Source organism: Pongo abelii, chromosome 17 (assembly GCF_028885655.2).
Source record: "Pongo abelii isolate AG06213 chromosome 17, NHGRI_mPonAbe1-v2.0_pri, whole genome shotgun sequence".
NCBI lineage: Eukaryota > Metazoa > Chordata > Mammalia > Primates > Hominidae > Pongo > Pongo abelii.
Genome location: NC_072002.2, coordinates 23081440 through 23102875, shown reverse-complemented (window position 1 = coordinate 23102875; position 21436 = coordinate 23081440). Strand labels below are relative to the sequence as shown.

The window sequence follows — 21436 nt, the reverse complement described above, 5'->3', positions numbered from 1 at the left end:
GGGGGTAGAGTAGGGCTGAGATGAGAGGAACCAGAGTCCCACCCCCATGCCATCTGTCCCAACTCCAGAGAACCTGCATCACTCAAGGAATCCCAGTCACTTCTTTCTACTTCTTTCCTCCTTTAAATTGTAAATACCCCTGAAATAGAATTTTCACCCACTTAATGTAAATAGGTTCTCCATATTGCTTTGAAAATATTGGTCATATGTCTGGGAGTGGGAGATACAGCTCCTTCCCCTACCTCCACTCCTTCTTCCCACTGACTTACCCATCAAGGTTAATAGAAGCTCCATCTACCCAGCTGCTTGAGCCAGAAACACTGATGTGACATGGATTTCTTGGGGCCTTTGTCTGTCACCACCAACAAATCCTTTGAATTCTACCTTCAAATTCTGTCTGAAATCAGTCCACTTTTCTCTACTCACTGCCACAATCCTCACCAAGCAGCCACTGCCTCTCAGCAAGGCCTGAAAATATGTTCTAAATGGATCTCCCCACTTGAGCTTCCCTTCTTAACCTATCCAATTGATGCTGCACACAGCATCTGGATTATTCTTGTAAAATTAAAATTAAATTATGCCACTTCCCTAGATAAAACACTTCTTTGGTTTCCCTTTAACCTAGAATAAAATTCAGTCTCTTGACCTTGATGCTCATGACTCTGCATGGTTTGGCCACATCCTGCCTTCATGTCCTCACCCTGTGCTTTTGCCCCACTCCCTCACTGTGCTGTAGCCACCCTGCCCTTCTCTCTTTGTTTGGATTGGGCAAGCTCTCTTCCTGCTGGGTCTCTTCCAGGCAGTTCATTCTCACGTAGATGTCTTCTCCTCACTCTTGTCCTTCTGGACTCTGCTGTACAGTTTGCTCTTGTGCAGATGCTCTTCTCCCAACTCTTGTCTTTCTGGGGCTCTGCTGCGTAATTCACTCTTGCATGGATGCTCTTCTCCCCACTCTTGTCCTCCTGGGGCTGTGCTGTGTACTTCACTCTTGCACAGATGCTCTTCTCATTCTTGTCCTTCTGGGGTTCTGCTCTTCAGTTTATTCTTGCACAGATGTTCTTCTCCATCTTGTCTTTCTTGAGCTCTGCTGTGTAGTTCACTCTTGCATGGATACTCTTGTCCCCACTCTTGCCCTTCTGGGGCTTTGTCAGGGCACACTGATATGTAGGTGAACTGCTCTTGATTGACCATTTCTTGCTAGGGCTTCAGAGAAGGATGCTTTTTTATCTATGGGCATGTTTATTTATTCAGTATATCTTTACTGAGAGCCTACTATGTGCCAGGATAAACAAAAACTAATATTTAACAAGAACTAATTTTTGTTTTCTTGCTTTGCTTGCCAAGACTTTTGTCCTTTTTTAAAAAAAATCACATTTACCTTGGGAATAACTAGACTAGATCATTCCAAATCCCTTTAGTTAGTCATAATCTCTTTTTTTCTCTCAATGTCCTTAGGACCTTATATTCTCAATTTATAAGTAGTTATATCTTCCCTGAGTGACTACTGGGGTCCCTCAGAAAACCACTGGGGTCCCATGTGGATTTTCATTTGTTATCCCACCCTGGACCTAGCACTGTGCTTGGAGCAGAGCCCAGTCTTGGTTAAAAAAGTGCTGAGTGGAGGGAGGGATAGATGGAGGAGAAAGGAAGGAATACTGTTGATTCTGAAACAGTACCTTCTCTGCTCAATATTTTGACACCTTCATATCAAAGATGTGAGTTTTGTTTGCATCTTAGTCTGTCACAAGTAATTATATGGGCTCTGAATCTTTCTGGAAACTGTTGAACACCAAGAAGGACTTGCACATCCTCAAAATGCTGCCTTTGTCATCACTGTATAAATTTTTTATTTCTGGAGTGAATACCAGGGTGAATCATTTAGAACAGCTACACTTAGCTGGTTCCTACAAGAGAAAATAGGTGGTTCAGGGTGAGTAGTAATCTTTGGAACTAATGTGAACTGAGTAGATGATATAGGGGGGTGTGTGTGTGTGTGTGTGTGACTGCTGATTTGTTTTGATGGTGTTCCATTAAGTGATTTTTACAAAAATATCTTAAAGAAAAAAGCCTTTAAACAGTCAATTGTATTTGGCTAGTCTCCATTATTGTTCATTTCCCTTTCAAATGATGTTCAGATGATTCGTAAAGACTATTGCAATTCTAAGCAGGTGAATTAACCTGGGAAGTTTTAAAAAAGTTCAAGTGCAGGGTCAGAATAGTTCCTAGACCTATGAAGTCAGGATCCTGGGGGTAGGGGAGTATGTGTGGTAGGAATTGGATTAGTTTTCTCGAAGCTCCACAGATCCTTTAGGCATTGGTCTAACTGGCCACTGTCAGCTGATTCAGTTTGTCCTTCCCTGTCCTTTATTAAACTTTCATTGCTTTGTAGATGGTGGTTGAAAGCAACATCTATACACTCACTTTTCCAAATGAAATAGGGACTGCTTAAGCTGATCTTATGAGTTTGGAAAAATAATCTTCCCAAAACCAATCCAGCAACAGAATAAAATATTTGCTTTATCCATTAAATGCTATCACGTTAGGCTTGCATAAGGTACACAATAGCATTCAAACACATCTATCTTTTTTTCTCTCACTTCTTCCTTTCACAAGGGAACCCTGGGGATGAAATTCGTATTCTGCAGTGAGTCACAACACTTGTCTTTTCCTTCCTCTGGCTCTTGGATTGAGATGAACCCATTCTGTTAAGACAAATTGTTAACTTTTAATAATAAACAATGAATAAACAACTGATGACACTGTAGAAAAATGCTCCTTTTGCCTCCCAGATCTTTTGGCTAATTATACGTGACTTTGATACACTTCTATAGAAATGTTTTTAAAAGCTTGGTTTTAACCACGAAGAAGAGAAAAAAATGGATTCAGCTGCACGAAAAGCTCTTCTCTGAGGTCCAAAGCTCAACTGAAACCTAAAGGAGGTTCCAGAGATAATTTATTTCAATCTATTTTCCAAATAAGGGAGTCTGCTAGGATATGATTTAAAAAATATATTTTCAAATTGTGCCTATTCAGCTGAACCCCTATGGAGAATTCATTGATCAGTGGTTGCCAATGTCAGCCAGGGCTTGAATTCTGAAGGGGCTGCTTCAGGTCACCCCAAAGAGTACTTTAATCATACAGCTTCCTGGAATTCATTCCCATAATTTCTGATTTAGTAAGTTTGAGTTTGAGCCTGGTCATCTGCCCTCTTAAAGGTCCCCAGGTGATCCTTAGGATTTATTCCAACCCAGTTGGATTTTTACAGTGCTTGGGAGTAATGAAACATGGATGTTTGGGTCCTATCAAAAGTGATTTATTGTGTCTTCTTTGTCCAAAATTGAGTGGAAATCATGGTGGATGCCACGGCTTAATGGAACCAGTACGGCTGTAGGGTGAGAGGGTGTTGTGGGATGAGATGCAGAGACGCAAAGGTTTAGATCCTGTCTCATTGTGGGATGAGAGCTTTGTGTTTAGGCCCTCATTCAGGGCCCTAACAGAGAACAGGCTGGCCTTGTGTAAAGTTGATTCCATAGCACCTAGAGCTTCCTTATGTGAAATGAGAGATCCTACACTAATACATGTTATCAAATGTTGAAATCAGCGACTTTTATCTGTTTATGTTTTCCAGTATTCTATTATTTTTATTTTATTTTTAACTGACTAATAACAATTGTATATATTTATGGGGTATAATGTGGTATTTTCAAACATGTGTACATTGTGGAATGAGCAAATCAGGCTAATTAGCATATTCATCATCTCAAATACTTATTATTTATTTGTATTGAGGACATTAACATCCTCTCTTAACTTTTTTATTTTTTATTATTTTATTTATTTTTTTTTCTTTTGAGATTGAGTCTCACTCTGTCGCCTAGGCTGGAATGCAGTGGTGTGATCTCGGCTCACTGCGACCTCCGCCTTGTGGGTTCCAGCGGTTCTCCTGCCTCAGCCTCCTGAGTAGCTGTGATTACAGACATGTACCACCATGCCCAGCTAATTTTTGTAGTTTTAGTAGAGACAAGGTTTCACCATGTTGTCCAGGCAGGTCTCCATCTCCTGACCTCAGGTGATCCACCCACCTCGGCTTCCCAAGGTGCTGGGATTATAGGCATGAACCACTGTGCCCCGCCAACTATTTTGAAACATACATTAAAAACTACAGTCACCATGCAGTGCAATAGGTCCCCCAAAATCATTCTTCATGTCTAAGTGAAATTTTGTACCCCTTGATCAGCATCTGCCCTTTCCAGGTCCCTGGCCTCCTTCCCCAGCCTCTGGTAACTACCCCTCTACTCTCTACTTCTATCAGTGCAACTTCTTTAGATTCCACGTATAAGTGAGATCATGCCGTATTTGTCTTTCTGTGCCTGGCTTATTTCAATTAGCATATTCTTCTTCAGATTTATGCATGTTGTTGCAAATAACAAGATTTCCTGTTGAAATCATAAACTTTTAAAGAGGCGAGATAAAGGACTTAAATGTCTTTAAATAAGTTTTAGATTTTGACATGGTCAATAATCTGTGTAATCATTTATTTGACTTTTTAAACTGTAAAGAGTTTATTTTGTCTTCGGTTTCTAAGATGACTCAGGAACCAGGGAAGTTAAATCTTTATTTACAGCCTTTCCTCCTCCTTAGCGTCAAGGCCAGACTGAAATTTTGTTCCACTGCAGGGACAGCTTACAGCTCCAGCAAGCAAGACTGCCTGTTAGTAAACATGCGAGAGTGAGTCCATGCTCTTTCAGAGATTCTGTGTTTATACTTCAGCAGACGAATCACTTAGGGGGAAAAAGCCTGCCTGTTAATAAGCCAGCCTGACGTGACTAATGGCAGTTCTGGCCCTGACCTACCAGGACAGTAGGGGCTCACAGTCTAACCCGTCTCACTCTTGGCTCTCAGCTTGGCAAATTTAAAAAGTATTTCCAACCGACAGCCCCAGGGATTTCTGTATAAAAATGCTGAAAACCCTAAAGTACAGTGGTATGTTTATAAAAATCACAAAGGCCCAAGCCTTCCTAAGACAGGTCAGGGAAATGCATTTGTATAACCTCACAAAGACATCTTGATCAGAGATTTCTATTTGATTTAATCTACATCCGTAGCAATTCTATAATTGAATAAGAACGCATTTATTATGAAAGTCACAAGTGTGTTTCTGACTGTGACCCAGGCGGCCCTTGCTGTGTTCTTTCTTTTGCTTCTTTTTCAAGTGCAGTGACTAAAGGTTTTGGCCAAACTTCCTTCCTAGAGGGAGATTTTAAATGTGTTGCTCACCTGTTGTGATGGGGAAAGAAGCAACAGATGCCTGATGAGCAGGTCATTTGTGTGTTGACAATGGTGTGGGTGTCCTGGCGATAGCTCTGGTGGGTGGATTTCTTTGTGGGGAGATGGAGTAAGCTGAATGGAAGAGCTGCCGTGGGATCCAGGCCTTAGGAGCTGGAGAAGGCATCCTAAGGGGTGGGAACAACCTGTCCCACAGCAAAGAGGCAAAGAGAGCTTGTGGATTATGGATTCTGCTAGTCATTTCTTGCAAGGAATGCTGACAGGCAAGGAGATGGCGTAGATCTGGAAAGGCAGAGTGGTCTTAGGGGCAGCAGCACCTCGAGGAGGGCCATCTCTGTATTCTCTCCAGGTAACCTCATCAGGTTACTGACCTTTAAACCATCATATGCTGGCGAATTCCAAAAAGCCCTCTTCAGCTCCTGCCCCTCTCCAACACTCCAGACTCCCATAATAGCTGCCTACTGGATACCTCCAAGAAGAATTCCTGAATGGGGTCTCAGAACTGAATTTTCAAAACAGAAATGTGGACTCTCTGTCTCCAATCTTCCTCCCTCCTGTCTGTCCTCCCTAGACAAAAATAGAGGAGCCACCCTGATTATCATCTATCCTTCCTCCCCACTTTAAACTTTCTAGCTGCTCCTACTAATCTGACCTCCAAAACAGACTCCAAAGACAGGATCTTCCCTTCAGCCCCACCACTCCCTCCTCTCTCCTCCAGCACAGCCACCACCTCCCTGCTGCGGCCTCCCTCTGCTCCGCCCCAGGAGCAACTAGAGTTATGTGGCAAAGCAAATCATGTGTGCCTCTCATTAGACGGAGTGGTTGAAGATCAAAGTCTGATTCAAGTAGGTTCAAGAGAAATTAGGTATGGAAGCATTTTTACTATAAATGGAGTGGTGAGTCCAGCCCACTCTTCTGGAGTGTTTCACCTTAAGAGACAAATGTGGGTTGAAAGGGTGTGTTTCTTTAAGGTGAGACAGCAAGGTGCCCTTGCCTGTTAACAAGGGTGATCCAGCAGAAAGAAAACATGTGATGCAGGAGAGAGAGCCAGGATGGCTGGGCTGTTCTCTCCCTGGTGTCCTGAGCAGATGGGATGCAGTCATCATGGCTGGAGCACATGCAGCTTGTCTTGTTACAGGAGGAGGGCAGAGTGCGTGCATGGCAGGCCAGCTGCAGGTGGGTGGTCTGATGTACTGGCTGGAGCTGGCAGCTCCTCTCTGGGAGCAGTAGAAAGCAAGGTCATCCTCTGAGAATGAGATGGGAATTGTTCTCTAGGGGAGTGGAAGTGGCCACGGGCCTGGGGACACTTATCCTCTTTCTGCACATGCCACCAAGCCTTGGACCAGCTCTTTCCTCCACCTGGAATGCACTTTGCCAGGACTTTCACAGGGCTGGTAACTTTGTAACATTCAGATCTTAGCTTAAATGTCACCTCCTCAGAGAAGCTTTCCTTGACCTCTGAATCGGAAACAGCCACCCAGTTTATCACTATCACATCACCCTATTCGACCTCCCTGAAGGTGGCATTCATTACCATGAGATATTTAGCTGGTTAATATTTTACTTGTTTACGTGTTTATTGCTGTATCTCTTCCTATATATGTTAGGACACACTAGGCCCTGTATGGGTAGAAAAATCTTATTGATTGAGCGTGATGATTTCCTCTTGCTTCAGAAAAAAATATACAAATATGTAATGATGAAATACAGTAGAAGTCAATTTGAAGTGGCCCAGGATTAAATCCCTGTGTGTGTGTGTAGGTGGGTGGAAGGCTGGCTGGGTGCATCCTGTAGCCTTGCCTCATCAATAGTCAACTCCAGTCACCCATTGTGTGCACCCTCCTGGGCACACAAAATGCCTCTGAGTCCTGAAGGCCGCTTTACGCTTAACTAGAACTTGGCACTGGCCCTCCTAGTCCCTGCCTTCCTCCTGTGAACTTGGTCGTAGTAAGAGGTCAGACACCATCAGTGAGTATTATGTAAATATCTGAACTAAATATATCAAAAAAGAACCATTAAAAATGGGAACATGGAGAGGCCAGACCCTACCCTTTAAGTCTTAAATAGATGCCTGAACTGGGCTTAACAATTCTTCTTAGCTTTGTGAGACTAAAGATACGAAGTCTGTCGGCCTAGGGAAAAATGCACACAAAGTTTCATGCATCTCAAACAGACTCCTTTTGCCTTAAGGTGATGGCTTTATTTATGATTTATTTTCTTCTTTTCTTTTTTTTTTTTGAGATGAAGTCTCGCTCTTTCACCAGGCTGGTGTGCAGTGGTGCAATCTCGGCTCACTGCAACCTCCGCCTCCCAGGTTCAAGCGATTTTCTCCTGCCTTAGCCTCCTGAGTAGCTAGGACTACAGGCGTGTGTCACCACGCTCAGCTAATTTTTTGTATTTTTAGTGGAGACGGGGTTTCACCATGTTGGCCAAGATGGTCTTGATCTCTTGACCTCTTGATCCGGCCGCCTCAGCCTCCCAAAGTGCTGGGATTACAGGAGTCAGCCACCGCACCCAGCCCCTTATTTATGATTTCTTAAAAAAAAAAGAAAGAAAGAAAAAAGAAAAAGTCATAACCCTTCTAGGGAAATATTCTAATTAGCCAAAAATTTTTTCCCATTTATTCTTTAAACGCAAAATGAACAAGCAAAAATGCCTTAGCATACCCAGTTTAAAATAATACATGGAAATATGCATATGTTCTGGTTCACGTGTTTACTCCCTAAATCTCTGCTTAAAGCACTTAGGTGCTGAGCTGCCCAGGCTTGAACCAGAGTATCATTCTCTAAAAGGATGAGATAGGAAGCAGCTCTATATTTAGCCAAGAGAAGCCCGAGACCACTCATCCTTCCACAGTCGGGAAATATGGAAATAGTGAACAAAGATAAACTTAGAAAAAAAAAACAGAATTTCCTAAGCATCGATTGGACTCACCCTTTCAGTCAAAGCCGTGGATAGTTTTATCAAACTTCCTGTCACCTTGGTGGCCAACTCTGTAAATTTGAAGACCCAAACCCAGATTGATCTAAACTAAACTTGTTAATAGATGTTTCAGACAGTTTCTTCTTTGCCTATAAAAAAATAAAGCACAAATAAGGAATATGACATGTTATTAGGGACCCTATAATTGTGATGTTTCCATTTATGTTTACTTCTTCAAGAAAGATCAGAGTTACTTGGGCTTATACAGGGATTATCAGAGACCTGAGGGGAATGAATTGGTTGTCTTCCTTTTTTTCCTGACCTGTGAAATTCACCGCATTGAGTGACCCATGAATTAGAAGCTCTATAATCTGCTGGCTGGATAGGCAGGCTCCTGGACTTGAGTGTTTCCTGTTTGTCATTTATTTAGGCTGGAGGAGAAAAAATTGATTCAGAAGAGGCACTGATCTATGAAGAGGATTTCAATGGAGGAGATGGTGTTGAAGGCGAGTTGGAAGAAAGCACGAAGTTAAAAATGTTCCGCAGGCTTGCCTCTGTGGCCTCTAAGCTCAAGGAGTTCATTGGCAACATGATCACCACTGCTGGGAAAGTCGTTGTTACCATCTTACTGGGCTCCTCTGGTGAGTGTCTCCCACACCGGCTGCACGTAGCAAAAGGCACAAGCAGTGCTTTGGTGAATGAGAGAAATGGTTGAAGAAGAAATGAAGGAAACAGTCTGTTCCACCACACGAAAATCGTAACTGTAGCTCTTGTAAAACTGGCCACATGTACAAACCACACAAAATAATTTTTCCTGGTTAGTTCTAGTTTTGATGTTTTTAGATGGTTTCTGTTAACCTCTGCAAAATAATCTTTTTCTATATATGCTAAGCGACTCCATTTTCTAGGTTTAGATTAGAATAACAACAGTCCTCTTCCTTACAGCTTTGGAATGGTGACCTGCTGCAATTAACACTGTGCATGTACCCATCACAAGCCATATTGTGGGTTCTGGAGGTCTGTCTGCTTACATGAGTCCATAGTCACCTTAATATAACTCTCCAGGATAGACTATTTTTCTTCCTAAGTTAGATTGTAATCTTCCAGCACAGACGCTCACTTCCTTTAAAGTTTGGCCTTGGACCACTTATTCCATAATAGTGTTATCTTGATATTTTCCCTCCTTCCATTCCACCGCTCACCACTGCCCTGGAGCTACAGGAGGCGCATTAGAGCAGACTCAAGCAAACTGCAAAGATGCGGCAACTTAGCTGTTTTTAATAGGGGGGAAAATGGGGGAAAAGACAGTAGAATTTCTCAAGAAATAAACCACAACATTTTAATGAGGAGTCCTTTCAAAATGCCCAATAAAACAGACTCCTTTTGCCTTAAGGTGATGGCTTTATTTACGATTTCTTAAAAACACTTTTAAAGGAGTTATTGGCCAGGAGCAGTGGCTCATGCCTGTAATCCGAGCCCTTCGGAAGGCCAAGGAGGGAGGATCACTTGAGCCCAGGAGTTCAAGGCCAACCTGGGCAACTTGGCAAAACCCCATCTCTACAAAAAGTAAAATAAAATAAAATAAAATAAGCACGGCACAGTGAGAGTTTAATTGGCCAGGATGTACTAGTTAACTACTAAAAAAAAAAGTAGTAAATTATAAAGAAAATGGTGTCAGGAAAGGTTGGAACAGACATACAGATACATGAATTCTTGAAAATGTGGGAGAAGTAGAAAGATGGAAACAGGCAAGTAAATATGCAGATGCTACTGGTATGAAAAGTAGACATTTACTTAGTTCAGACGCCACAGGTGGAATTTTTTTAATCATCTGGTATATCTTTGTATTTATAGTTATCATTTCATATGTGAATTTTTCACAATAAATCTAGCATTAATTTTTATTATATAAATCACATATGATTTTTAAAAATTACTATTTTTAAAAACCTAAAAACACTTGAAGGAAAATCACGTAATTTCAAATAGTCACATTCACTGAATGATAAGTGAATTTCCAGTTCTACCTGACTTTGTGATTATGTTTCTTTTCCTTAGGCATGATGTTGCCGTCTTTGACATCGTCTGTGTATTTTTTTGTATTTTTGGGTCTGTGCACCTGGTGGTCCTGGTGCCGGACGTTCGACCCATTGCTGTTCAGCTGTCTCTGTGTCCTGCTGGCTATTTTCACTGCTGGACATTTGATTGGACTTTATTTATACCAGTTCCAATTCTTTCAAGAGGCAGTTCCACCCAATGACTACTATGCAAGGTAAGAGAAATCCTTATGGCATTTCCAGGAGAGGTCGTCCCCCTACGCCTTTGGGACCTTGGTTTGGCATTGTGAATTTACAGGGGTTATTCTTGATGGCAGGCAATTGCTGTGTTAAGCAAAGATTTTGTGGGGGTGGGTGAAGCAGTCTAGCACTTTCATTGTATTGGATGACGCAGTCTGGAAGGAAGACAGTGGTCTCCTCACATGGAGATGCTGCCGGGATGCAGGAGGACAGGGAGCTGTCATGTGTAGGAATAAAACAGACACAGAGTCTCAGCTGGGGAAGAAGATCAAGAAGAACATTTTACACTGAAGAACAGTAAGGATGTGCCACAGCATCCAGCTACAAAGGCGTCTCATGGGCCTGATATACGAGAACAAATTGAGCATCAGAAACATTAACTAATTGTAAAACCTTAAAAATAAAACTCCCAGCCTGGGCAACATGGTGAAACCCCATTCTACAGAAAAATTCGCTGGGCATGAGGGTGCACACCTGTGGTCCCAGCTACTCAGGAGGCTGAAATGGGAGAGTCACCTGAGCCTGGGAGGTCAAGACTACAGTGAGCCATGATCACACCGCTGCACTCCCACCTGGGTGACAGAGTGGGACCCTGTCTCAAAACAAACAAACAAACAAACAAATAAATAAGTAAATAAGAAAATACGTAAGTCTCTGGTGTGAGAGAGAAAGGGAGAAACATCAAATACTTTGCTTCGATTGGAGATGAGAATTACACCAAATCCTTACTATGAAAATGAGAATTAAAGGTAAAGAATCTAGCATTTACTTTGACTTTTAATAAGTCATTCTCAGTGAATGAGAGAAAATTCCTCCATGCAGGATGATGTTAGATAATGATAGGAAAAGGAATAATAGAATTAGAGAATTACCATTCATCAATCCTTAATGATATGTTCTATTATGTCCATAATTGAAATAATTCCAAAAAAGTTGTGGTGGTTGTACAATGACAAAGTAGAACCTTGTTGGTGCTTGCTAATTGCAAAGAAAAAAAATAACATCTTTACAAAGGTGTGATCAATATCTTGAGGAATTGATTGAAGTCAACATTATCGAAAATGAGATAGCTTAACATTTCACACCTCTCAGTGTGATGCAACAGATGAGCTATACAGCATCATATTGTTAAGACTTTTGACCTAACCTCCCATTTACAGAAAACATAAAGGCTAGGAAACAGTTTAAATAGCTCCACAAGAAAAACAATCAAAAGAATTCAAAACGTGGATTCTGCAAGGCAAATGAATGGGTCTTTAAAAAAAAAAAATCAGCATGGAAAAGGGGTCTGCATAGAGAGTGGAGGCAGTAACTGTCCAGTTCAGAGGAGAACAGTAGATACTTAAACCTGTGTGAAGCACAGCTGTAGATCAGATCCTGGTTCAACAACAAATTCTTAAAACTTTTTTGGGGTTAAATCAGAGAAATTTCAATGTTCACTGGATATTCATTGATACTATAGAATTATTGCTGATTTCTTAGGTGTATGATGGTTTTGTGGATAGACAGAAGAATGCCATTATTTTAGGAGATACGTGGTGAGTTATTCAGAGATGTGCCGTGATGTTTGCAACTTAAAAATGGCTTAACAACCAGCATAATAGATTGATAGATAGATACATACATACATAGGAATAGTTAACAGAGAGAAGACAAATCAAATTATTTAAACTAGGTGATAAGTATAGGGTTATCCATTGTCCTATTTGAACTTTCCTTTGTATAAGGAAAGGTTCATAATTGACAGTTCCAGAAAAAAGAAAGGGAACAGAAATGCTAATGTTAGCAGTGAAACATATCTGAGTCTCGCAGAACCAAAGTATGTTACTGACAGTGAATTCCCGTGGATCTGCTGCAATTTCAATTTTTGCTTCCTTAGAAAAATGAATTCGACTGAGGTGCATAAGGCAGGAGAGACTGAGGCAAGTTTTCGAGCAGGAATGAGTGACAATGTATTAAAAAGCTTTAGAGCAGGAATGAAAGGAAGTGAAGTACACTTGGAAGTGGGCTAAGCAGGGGACTTGAGAGATCAAGTGCACGGTTTGACCTTTGACTGGGGTTTTATACACTGGCTTGATTCCGGGGTCTTGGGTCCCTTTTGCCGATTCTTCCCTGTGGGTGGGCTGTCTGCATGCGCAGTGGCCTGCCAGCCCTTGGGAGGGGCTGCATGTACAGTCTGTTTACCGGAGTTGTGCGCATGCTCACTTGAAGTGCTCTTCCTTCACCGAATGCTCCTATAAGGTCATGTACCAGTTAAACTCCGCCATTTTACCTCTTACTGCTTGAGCCCACTCACCCAACTCCTGAAGTCTTATCGGGAAACTGTTGATCACCAGTTTTTTTTTTTTTTTTCTGTATATTGGGAGACTGCCTTCCCCAGCCCCCAGCTGCAACCAATTACTATTTTAGAGAAACAGTGTAAAAACCTCCTGACCATCACCTTATGGACTCCTGACTTTCCCGGTTGGTGGGTGGCGGGTGCCTTCTCCTGCCCCACTCATGCCTGACCACTTACCTACTGTAACAGTAGAAGAGGGTGTGAATGGTAGGTGAAGACCGTGCCAGAAATCTCTCTGCTGTGCCTCTGGGTGGTAATGCAGTGCTTTTTGTCTTCTTGCTGAGAAATGAGGAACCTGCAATTTAAAAGAACATGAATATTATTACCATACCAGCAATACAGGTTTGCATCCTTTCAAGAGATCATAGTGTGGTTTTAATGTGATCGTAAATTATAAAGACAGAATGTGTGAGAGGGCCCAGTGGCCTTGCTTTGATTGATTTATGTATAAAATTTGGCCATGGTAAAACTAGTTGTGGCTGACTGTGTCTGTACAGTGCTAACAAAAAGAGAGAGAGAGAGGGCACGCGCTAGAGAGAGCTATTCAGTCAAATCCTTTAAGATCACTTAAATTAGTTAAAATAAGTAAAAGTTGGTGCTGGACACACGCATCCACACACACGCACACACCCACACACACACATTCCCATCTTATTCTAAATCCAGTTGGCTCAGTTGATTGTATTAGCCTGGCAACTGGAGAAGTGAAATTCAGTCTAATAAGAGAAGAATTTTGTATAGACACAGTAAAACTGGGGAGCCTCTTTAATAGTGCATATTCACATAATATTTACTCCAGGCAGAAGTGAATAAAAGCTAAATTTCAGTGCAGACATTATTTCTAGACTAAATTAATGCTTTTTTAGTTTCCTTTAAACATTTAATTTTTGGTTTGTTGAACACATATAGCAAAAAGTTTTGTACTGCTGAAAGAACTGGCTTTTAGAGGATGACTTAGTTGAAAATGTAAATATCCTCTGTAGGGCAGAAGTGTTTTGGTTTTTGGTTTATTCTTTCTACTGGCTTAAGGATCTTTTATGCCATCTAGCGGCTGAGGGTAGAAAATACAAAGAATATTCAGAACCACCTCGAAAATGCTAGATCAGGCAAACTTTCTCCGTAAAGCTTAGTAAATAGTTAAGGCTTTGAGAACCATATGCTCTTTGTCACAGTTCTTTGAAGAAGTCATTATAATGTGAAGTCAGCTGGGCACGATGTAAAATGATCGTGGCTGTGTTTCAGTAAAACTACAAACACAAATTTGCATTTCATATTCCTTTTACATTTAATGAAATGTCTTTTTTTTTTAATTTTTCCCCAACCATTTAAAAATGTAAAAATCATTATTAGCTCATACATGGCAGCAAAACAAGTACTGAACTACACTTGGCCCAGGGGCCATAATTGATCATCTTATGGTAAAGATAATAACAGTTCTAATAGTGTAATAACATCATATTTGCTCTTCATTTGAATTGTCATAAAAGTAAAATTATAATTTACTACAGACATTTCGGTACATCATCCCCTTAACAGTTTAAAAGGTCTGTTATTATAATCTCATAGAGTAAGTCATTGGAAGTTAAGTTGCTTATCAGGGAATAGCAAATGTGAGCTAAACAATGCAGTATGTAAACTTCCTTGTTGCAGATTTCCTCCCCATTAACTTGCCGATAACAGGACATTACGTTTTATTCCTTTAAAGCATGGAAATTAGCATATTTAAACCATAGCTTTATCCTAGGGCATAATTTCAGTGTATTGTTATTAACCCCAAACTCTGAGTTGGAAGAAAACAAACTGCAGACTGGCAAAAAAAAAAAAAAAAAGAAAAAGGAAAAAAGAAAAAAGAAAAGAAAAAGAAAGAAAAAGAGAAAGAAGGAAACAAACATAGAAATAAAGAAAATCACCATGGGTGGCTGTTTATCACAAATTTCATAACCATGGAGACTCCAGCCCTTCTGTCTCGCTTCCTGGATAGATAAAGCTGCCCTTAAAACAGTCCAAGCAATTTTTATCTTCTGGTAAAAAAGCTTTCAAATGTGCTCTCTGGTGAGAATTAACCTTATTTTTAGAAACATTGAATTGATATTTTTTGTCACACTGTTATACTAAACACATGTTTTTTGGTCATTTGGAAAAGTAAAATAATAAGAAAAAACACTTGAAAATGTAATCCTTATTCCCAGAAATAAATACTATTGCCTTTCAGCCAAATTTTTTTCAGAATCTTTCTTATATCTGTAGGTACTTTTTACAAACAAATTTTGAATCATATTGCACATACTATTTTATAATTTGCTGTATTTATGCAAGTTGTGCGTTTTCCTATGTTCTAAAATGTTCTAAAATGTAATTTTCATTGAGTGCAAAGTGATTGTGTAGCTGTATTATAATTTAGTCAACCCCTGAGTTTTAACCACGTAGATGATTTCTCATTTTTGTTCTCATGAATAAGGCTGTAACAAGTGCCCACGTTACTTCTAAATCTAAACAAAACTTAATGATGAGCAAGTTGCAACCCCACATTCTCGCAGCTGTGAAAGAGCCTTTGCAGGGCTGTGGGGTGCTTGCTTCTGCTGGAGGATGCACAGGTGTCCGGGTCCTAGGCCAACATAATGTTAACTAACTTACTGGTTTGCGATGCCCTCCCCATGCATATGGTATAAACTGAAATTCCATGCTGATGTGTGGCACAGGGCTGGGGTTTCATATTTTCTCTGGGGTAATCCCTTCTTTTCACCCCATGGTCCCAAAAAATCACGTGCTTCCTTCCAGTTTCATCCACACATGTGGTTGAGTTTTTGCATTACTTTTATCCAGGGGAGGGTGAGAATTAGTGATTCCCTTCCACTTATGCACACAGGTGTGGCATGAGCGTATTTTCCAAAACAAAATGTAGGACTTATTATGTGACAGAGATAGGTGTACTTAGGAGAGGTTAAGATACTGGGTCTGAAATTGAGATTATTCTTCCCAAATCTGAAGTGCTGTAGTCTATTATAACAATAACTGCAAAACTCAGTGACCACACTCAGAAGTTGATCCAGCAGAAGAAAGCTTCAAAGTGAATCCACATAACTAAATGTAAGATGAGTAATATACCATTCAAAACAGTCTGTTTAAAAGAATAGAGCCCTATGGCAGCTGTTAGTCTGGCAGGTCTCTCGAAGAAAAACGGTGAACTAAACAAAATTTGCCTCAGCTATGCAAAGTAATTTCTTCCAAAGGTTTTGTATTTTCATAGGGAATTTCAGTAGACAGCAAACACTTTACATTTTGCAAGACAGGAAGCAACAATGGAAGAATTAATGTTATGGGGCTGATGTTCAGTTTCCCCCAGTTCGAGGTGTGCATATCCTCACGCGTTTCCTACCTCTAGGGCTGGCCCCGTTTATGGTTCAGGGATCCTTGGGCGGCTTCTGTCCTGTAGGCATCCTACATTAACAATGCAGATGGTGCCCTGAGCAAAGCGCTGGAGCCGGGGATGGGAGAACTCAATTCCTGTTTCACTACTGGGAATGTGTGGCTTCTGAGAGTCTTTAAAACACACCTGTGCGTGATAAACTTGAGTTTTCTCTTCTCGGTGGTGATTTCAGTTAAAAGCCAATTTTAATAGTTTGGCCGCACATCATGGCCTGCGTCCTTGTGAAGAAGATACCTAAAGAAATTCTGGATTGGGAGAGGGGCCAAGTGCAGTGGCCCAAGCCTGTAATCTCAACACTTTGGGAGGCCAAGGCAGGTGGATCACCTGAGAGCAGGAGTTTGAGACCAGCATGGCCAACATGGCAAAACCCTGTCTCCACTGAAAATACAAAATGAGCTGGGCGTGGTGCCACACACCTGTAGTCCCAGCTACTCGGGATGCTGAGGCAGTTTTGCTTGAATCCAGGAGGCAGAAATTGCAGAGGTTGCAGTGAGCTGAGATCGTATCACTGCACTCCAGCTTAGGTGACAGAGCGAGATTCTGTCTCAAAAAAAAAAAAAAAAAAAAGGAACCCTTGGGTGAATTCTTCTAAAGACAGTACTTGACAAAAAGACGGCTTTTTGTTTGTTTGCTTATCTTGTGGTGATCTGGATAATTCAGGTCAAAGTTCTGAAGTACTTAGAGTGGTGGGGATGGCAGGAGGCTGAAATGGATGTCTATGATTTCCTTCGTCATAATGTAAACACTTGGAACCTATATATTTATTTCTAGATCCTACTAATGAGCATTTAGCATATGTTCAGCACTGAAATGAGCATGCAACTTTGAACAATTCTTTAAGTTGTCTCTTTTAATCCTTGACTGGCTTTCATTCCAACTCGTGAACTTTCTCTAGATCATTCCCAAGAGTCACTGCAGGGGGTTGGACTTGCTTGCTCAAGTTCAGTTTGTTGTTTTGCTGCTTTTCACCTTACATTGTGAGGTTTCAAAATGAAGGGTGGGAAGGAATGGGAAAGATTCTCAGCCCATTCTCTATGAAAATAGCATTCTCTCTTAAATAAATATACAATGATTTGTCCTGTTACCCTTTTTTATCGTCTACTTCAATAAATCATGATAATTAGAAAATGAATTGTTTAGTGAAGGAAAAGCTCACGTTTCTGTCAATGTTAAAACAATGTAAAAAAAAGAAACAGCAAAACCTCAAACTCTAGGATGATGAGTTTCTTCTAAAGTTAAAAAACAAACATTCAAAGTGCAATACCATTTGTTACGTTTATACTTTTTTATAATAGTCGTAAAATATCAATTATATGCAAGGAGAAATAAATGCCTCAATGCTGTATATCTTCTATTTTGGAGAAGCCAGTGGGGTCATCTAGAAAATGAAAGAATGCAGTCAGCTCTTCTGTTAGGTCTGCCGCAGTCTTGCTTTGCAAGCGGCTACATAATCCGGTTATTGAAATGAATGTACTTTTGCACCCCATCAAGATTGCTAGAGTGTGCCTGTCTTGCATTGGGGTGATCTGAAGTTTAATAAACAGAAACAGCACAGAAAGACTAAATTGTGTTTAATGGAGACCAGTTGGTAAAACCTTCATGTGAAATTGGTCCAGTGTGTGAAGAAAAACAAATGTAAAGCACGTTATTATAATGCTAAGGAATGCAAATGAACCCAACCAAGCTACCACTTTCCCTTCACCTTTTTATTAGAAGATGGCATTGGCAGCAGTTAATCTCTAGTGTTTAATTTGTGAGGTTGGCAGATGATACATGATAAACCAGTGTTGGTTTCATTTTGAAAAGATGCTTAATGATGAAGTGACTTATTCTACAGGTCTCATTCAGAGTTCATTTATGCTTATCTGAAAGGTAGAATTAGGTGCCCCAAGAGAAATTGACTTTACACAGATAAGTGGAAAATCAACAGAACTTAAATACTTGAACCCTGAGTTCATTTGGACCTTGGTATCATTTGGGGTCTTATGTGGGTGTGGTGGGGACCGGGATCCCAGGGCAGTGAGGTGTCCTACTCAGCCACGACACCTATACTGGGTACAAAAGCAACTGTGGCTTCTCGCCCAGCCATGTTGGCCTTTGCACTGCGTGTTTATCCAGCCCAGCGACCTAAGACTTCCCCACTGTACCTTCCAGACTCTCAGCCTGGATTAAGTGTTCTGGGCCAGATTTCTCTCCTTTTGCCCACCGAGGGCATCTCCAGGGTCTTCCTTTCAGTTTTTATGGAGAAGATGCCTTATTCTCTATGGACACCTAGAATTCCCCAAAGTTAGCCAGACTCAGTGACTCATTCTAAAGGGTCCATAGCTAGGAGTGCAGCTCACCTGCAGTCATCTGCCCCGGCTGCTGTCATCTGGCCAGGCAGCATCGCATGGGTTCCACTGATTTAATAATATGACACTAAGAGGATTCTGCTAATCAACAGCTCATTCCTTGGAGTCCACCGGCTCAAGATTGAACCTTGGCCCTGCTGTTTTCTAGGCAGAGCACCTAGCAGAACTTTAAACTCTCTGTACCTCTGTTTCCTTATTTATAAAATAGGGGTGAAGATAGTGCCCAGCCCAGAGTGGGTGGGTGTAGTAAGCAGGAGAGTGCATATCAAGTGCTACTGATTTTTATTGTTGTAGTCATCAAATATTTTTATTATTCAAACTCACTTCCCCATTTCCAACAGTTCTAGCCTTATTTCCCATCACACCTGCAGTTCCCCTGTGCACATAAAGCAATTCCATCCCTTATACTGTTTACTTTGCTGGAAATCTGCTGCTCACTGCCCTCACTGGCTCCTGTTTGTCCCTTAAACCTACCCATGCACCTCCTTCCAGAACCTTCCATGTTCCTCTGTGAGGAAGAAGAATTATCTTGTAGGCAATTATTCTATGCAAACTTGCTTTATAACAGCAGGTGCATTGGGCCATAATAATCCCTTCATGCATATGTCTGACTCACTAGGACCCAGTTCTTGAGGGCCATGATCGGCTTTTTTGACTTTGGTACTCTCAGGATTTAATACTGCTGACATACATTGGCCTCTCAGGAACTCTTAGTTCAAGCTTGTTTTCTCTCTCTATTTCCTAAAACCCTTGTATTTTATCTCCTTGTATATCAGAATAATGTGAAACTTGATTTTCTTGAACTCTAAGTGATAGGTTTTGCTATGGCCCCACCCAAATCTCATCCCTGGTGGGAGGTGATTGAATTATGGGGGAAGGTCTTTCCTGTGCTGTTCTGGTGATAGTGAATGAGTCCCACAAATCTGATGGTTTTAAAAAACGGGAGTTTCCCTGCACAAGCTCTCTCTTTGCCTGCTGCCATCCATGTAAGATGTGACTTGCTCCTCCTTGCCTTCTGCCATGATTGTGAGGCCTCCCCAGCCATGTGGAACTATAAGTCCAATAAAACCTCTTTCTTTTGTAAATTTCCCAGTCTTCGGTATGTCATTTTCAGCAGTGTGAGAATGGACTAATATGTTAAGCTTCAGATGTGGCCACTGGCTATAAGATGTGTGGGGAAATTATTTTCCAGAAAGGTCACCATCAATCTTCATACACCCATGGCACTCCCACTGCCTTGATCCATCCACAAATTATTGAATATGAAACTCTGCTTATGAACTAAGTGAGGCTTAATGGTATAAGTAGCCATGGTTCTTAATGTGGTGTTTGCAAATATTTAGTTTTTGCTTTAGAAAAATGATGGGCTTTAAATATATTTATTTGAGAAACTCCAAAATAACTTTATCCTTGATGCTTAAAATAAACATGCCTAAAGCAGTCAGTAGCTTTAACTTTTGAAGACATGAGAGACTTCAGTTTCTATTCAGTATGTCCTTCAGAGACCCAGTTTGCTTTTCATTGTTGAGAGACATTGGGTAATGTTTCTTAATTAATGTGGGGGCCCTGGTCTTGAAAATGGGGCTCCTTTACCTGCTGCAGAGCAGTGTGGTAGAAATTAGTAAGACAATGTGCCCGAGGGCTACCCATCCTGGTAACTAGGAATCAATCAAAGAGTGTCAGTTCCATGTTCCTCCTGGAATTTTCTGTAGAAACACATGTATGTGATTTTTTAATTATTATTATTAAACCGCTACATGTGAGGGTTAAGTCAGGATGTCTTTACTGATTTCCAGTTTGTGTGGAATCTAGTAATTTAGTAAAATCTAATCCAACCAAATAACTCCTCTTTCATAGTCTCTTAAAAGCCTAACCACTGTCCTTGTATTACTGAAACAAAAAATAAATCCTGTCTCTGGAAAAAATTAGTATTATTTAATTGTGTTTCTTGGTATTCTCCCAGTGAAACAAAACATGTTCCTTAAACATAGTCGAAGTTTTGTGTGTGTATGTGTGTGTGTGTGTTTATATATATACACACACACACGATGGGAAAAATTATAATAATAATTATTCCCCATATGTTTTGAATATTAAATTGATTAATATTTGTAAAACGGTGTCTGGTATGTATTAAGAACTATAAAGAGGTATTTGTTAAATGCATTAGTTAAATACATTGTCCTCATAGCTAACTAGACATTCATCATTTAATTAAAACTATAATAGCATGTAAATATAGTTTGTCACATATCTCGTCTTTAAACTGTGATTTCAAACAAATTTTGGTTTTAAGCAATCTACTTTTAGGTGCTTGTGACCTGACTAGAAAGTGCCGTCGTTATTTGGTCAATTACTTTGTATGAAGCACTTGCTGAGTGTCTTGCATTTCTTATTTAATTCTCATAATAACCCTATGAGGTAGGTACTTTTTTTTTTTTTAGACAGAGTCTTGCTCTGTCGCCCAGGCTGGAGTGCAGTGGTGCCATCTTGGCTTACTGCAACCTCTGTCTCCCGGGTTCACGCCATTCTCCTGCCTCAGCCTCCCGAGTAGCTGGGACTACAGGCACCCGCCACCACGCCCAGCTAATTTTTTGTATTTTTAGTAGAGACGGGGTTTCACCATGTTAGCCAGGATGGTCTCGATCTCCTGACCCTCGTGATCCACCCGCCTCAGCCTCCCAAAGTGCTGGGATTACAGGCGCGAGCCACCGTGCCCGGCTGGTAGGTACTATTATTTTTATGTTCATATTTTAAACAATGCAGAAAAGCCACCTTTATTTTTATTTTATTTTATTTTATTTTGTCTTTTGAG

General features: G+C 40.7%; 1 protein-coding gene across 12 annotated transcripts in view; it reads left to right on the top strand.

The window, feature by feature from the left end:
* PIEZO2 (piezo type mechanosensitive ion channel component 2) overlaps window positions 1-21436 on the top strand; it is a 474768-nt gene that overhangs the window by 279556 nt on the left and 173776 nt on the right. For all 12 annotated transcript variants that reach the window (XM_024235892.3, XM_063716831.1, XM_054538165.2 and 9 more), the window contains exons 6-7: window positions 8639-8849; window positions 10267-10480. In XM_024235892.3, the coding sequence (XP_024091660.3) occupies window positions 8639-8849; window positions 10267-10480 (425 nt within the window). The remainder of the gene's footprint in view (window positions 1-8638; window positions 8850-10266; window positions 10481-21436) is intronic.